The sequence below is a fragment of the Lineus longissimus genome, chromosome 12 (genome assembly GCF_910592395.1).
Source record: "Lineus longissimus chromosome 12, tnLinLong1.2, whole genome shotgun sequence".
Classification (NCBI taxonomy): domain Eukaryota; kingdom Metazoa; phylum Nemertea; class Pilidiophora; order Heteronemertea; family Lineidae; genus Lineus; species Lineus longissimus.
In genome coordinates this window covers 10271834-10274763 of record NC_088319.1, presented here as the reverse complement: position 1 = coordinate 10274763, position 2930 = coordinate 10271834, and the positions used below count along the sequence as shown (strand labels likewise).

Below are 2930 nucleotides of genomic sequence, written 5' to 3'. Positions count from 1 at the left end.
TTATTACATAACAAAGAAATCAGTGTGTCATTTCAGGGGTGACACTGCGCCCCAGGCCTCGTAAAGATGTTGGTTAGCAGAAAGAAACTAACTCACTGGTCTAAATGTCAAGCATGTACAGCATGTGCTATCTTTTTTAAGAGACTTTTTAACATACATGTACTTCAAAGTAGTGATTCATACTACAGACAGGCGGCAGCACCGGACGGCCAGGGGAATAGGGGCCATCTCAGAGGTACAATACAATCAGGCACCGGATACATTCCACGTCTACATTCATTTTTAAATTAGTTTAAAATTTTACTGTTCAATAACCATCCAATATGAAGGTGAAAGCCGTCAATACATTCGCACTGGCAATGCCAAGCTTTTTGTAATTAAAGTAAAAAAAACGGAAGGAGCACTGCAAGGGTGTCATTTATGCATTTAATGAGTAAGTTGATTGTCTTTTCAGGTATATGGACATACACGTAAATCTTGTTGCATGCAACTTACTGCAGTCGTATGGTTGGTTGTGTTGGTACGTACCATTGAGCCCCAAGTGACAACGCAGGCTCCAAAACCAACATGCTTTACATTTAATGCAACTTTATATTGTGACACTCTTTCTCTTACCGATGTTCTCCCAACCATTGCAAACTTTACGTCAAGTGGTGAAATATTCTACTCTATACAAATAGACTGTACATGTTCTCAAACCTGTGCTGCAGAACACTTGAACGATACTTCCTTCACAGAGAATACAAAAATTCACCGCCTTAATATAAATAGTTGCAATATTGTGAGTATGGCCCCGGAAACTTTAACACCTTTCCAAAACCTGACCTGGTTCAGGATATACAGAGCTGGCTTGAATAACCTTCCACAAGCAGCAATCCGAGGAATTGGAAAGCTTGAAGGTATTGAACTGTATGCAAGTCTCATACGATCTATCACCCCAGGCTCTTTTGTCGAACTAACTACCCTCAAGGAACTGCAGATCAAAACGAACGACATTGCAGTGTTGTCAAATGGGACTTTTGAAGGACTCTGGAATCTAAAATACCTAATAATGTTCAATAATCACATCAGAACACTTAGCCAAGGAGTTTTCTTAGCCCTTGGTAATCTGGAGATTCTCGAGCTAGGTGGAAATAGTCTACCATTGCTGAAGGACTATTCGTTTGATGGACTAGGTAACCTCAAACATCTTTTATTCGTTAAGAACAAACTTGAGGAGATGGAGAACGGGACACTTCATGGTCTTGGGATGTTATTAAGTTTAGACCTTAAGAACAATAAAATTACAGTGTTACCGCACGGTGTATTCACAGGCCTAAGTAGTCTTACTGACCTGTCGATGGAACAAAATTTAATATCGAATTTAACAGAAGGTTCGTTTGTAGGTCTGCATAACCTCGAGTTGCTTCATCTCAGCAAAAATAACATCCAGATGATAGAGAAAGGGGCATTTCGTGATCTCGGCAAGCTATTACGTTTAAATCTCTCTGAAAATCAAATCATGGGTCTGGGGAAGGGTCGTTTTGAGGAACTATCTAGCTTAATGTATCTTCATCTTGACTCGAACAACATCACATCGCTAGAGGAAGGATCGTTTGCAGGACTCGGAGCCCTCGGTACCTTGAGCATTAGAAATAACGATGTCGCAGTGGTTTCAGATGATGCATTTCGTGGGTTGACTGAACTAAACAGCCTTGATATCTCATCCAACAAAATAGCTTTCTTGGCGAGTGGGACATTGACAGGACTAAACAATCTACAGACAGTTGTCACGTCTCACAATTTGTTCAATTGCACCTGTGCTTTGCAAGGGATTGCTTCATGGTTTAGCTCAAACCGACAAATGATTACAGACGCCAGTAATATGACGTGTGACACACCGTCTAACATGCAGGGGATGGTTATCCTGGACATTGATTGGTCTCTCTTGGGATGCAGTGCATGGACAACGATTCTATTTGTAGATTGCGGTACAGTAACTGAGACAATTCCACCCAATGAGGCCTCGAATCTGTCAGATGCCATCACACAATTTGTCCGCTATTTTGCCATTGTTGTCACATTATTTGTTTTCGCGTTTTAGGCGCTCATGATGAGACACGTCTTAAAGCTGACACTATACGGGCCATTTTCAGATAAATGTACAAGTCACGGTATGGAAATTTTTGTTTCTTTACCTGGCTTTCTGGTAAAGCTGCTTAAGAAATGGCCTTAAATAACCGATGCATATCTTTGAGCATGGGTTTTATAATTGTTTTCACCATCAGACATATCAGTAACTTCCTTCAGGTTGGAGATGTATGAGCTTGAATTGAAGTCTAAAATGTCCTTACCGTTCCAGGTTGTAAAATTCACCATATTGCAAATAATTCTAAACTCTATCATTCTACATGGTAATTTGGGTGAGTTTTGTATGGGAACAATTAATGCCTTTCATTTTAAGGATATATCTAAAATTTAATAACAAAGATCTGCTTTAAACTTATAAAAAACTGTGATTTTCAGTGCTTGTCCCCACCGTTACCCTCAATTACAAATGCCAAGCTCCCTTAATTCAACAGGTCACTGCTAGATCAGTAGATCACTCACTGTAGATAGCACTGCGTTTTCTGGAAAAGACCAGGTATGTAGCCACCATTTTTGAAATTTCATAAAGCCAACAGATTTTCAAGGGCAGAAATAAAATTGATTTTAGGTAAGTGTCACACAAATAGGGTGTCTTTACCATTCTGATCAAATCTTGGAATGTAGTAGAGATATTACTTAAAAATAATTAGTAAATGAAAATATTGCTGAATCAAGTATTTGTAGAACATAATGGCTGCCTCTAACATGCATTCTCTGCTTGTTTTGATCGAAAGTGTGTCTTTAGCGTTATCCTGATTTGTCTTTACCGTTATCATTACTAGGCAATACTAATAAGGCTTAAC

General features: G+C 39.2%; 1 protein-coding gene across 1 annotated transcript; it reads left to right on the top strand.

Annotated features, from left to right (window-relative positions):
* Positions 1–787: 787 nt before the first annotated feature.
* On the top strand, positions 788–2083 carry LOC135496538 (insulin-like growth factor-binding protein complex acid labile subunit). Its single transcript, XM_064785899.1, has one exon. It carries the CDS (start codon positions 788–790, stop codon positions 2081–2083), a length of 1296 nt encoding a protein of 431 aa, XP_064641969.1.
* Positions 2084–2930: the final 847 nt, after the last annotated feature.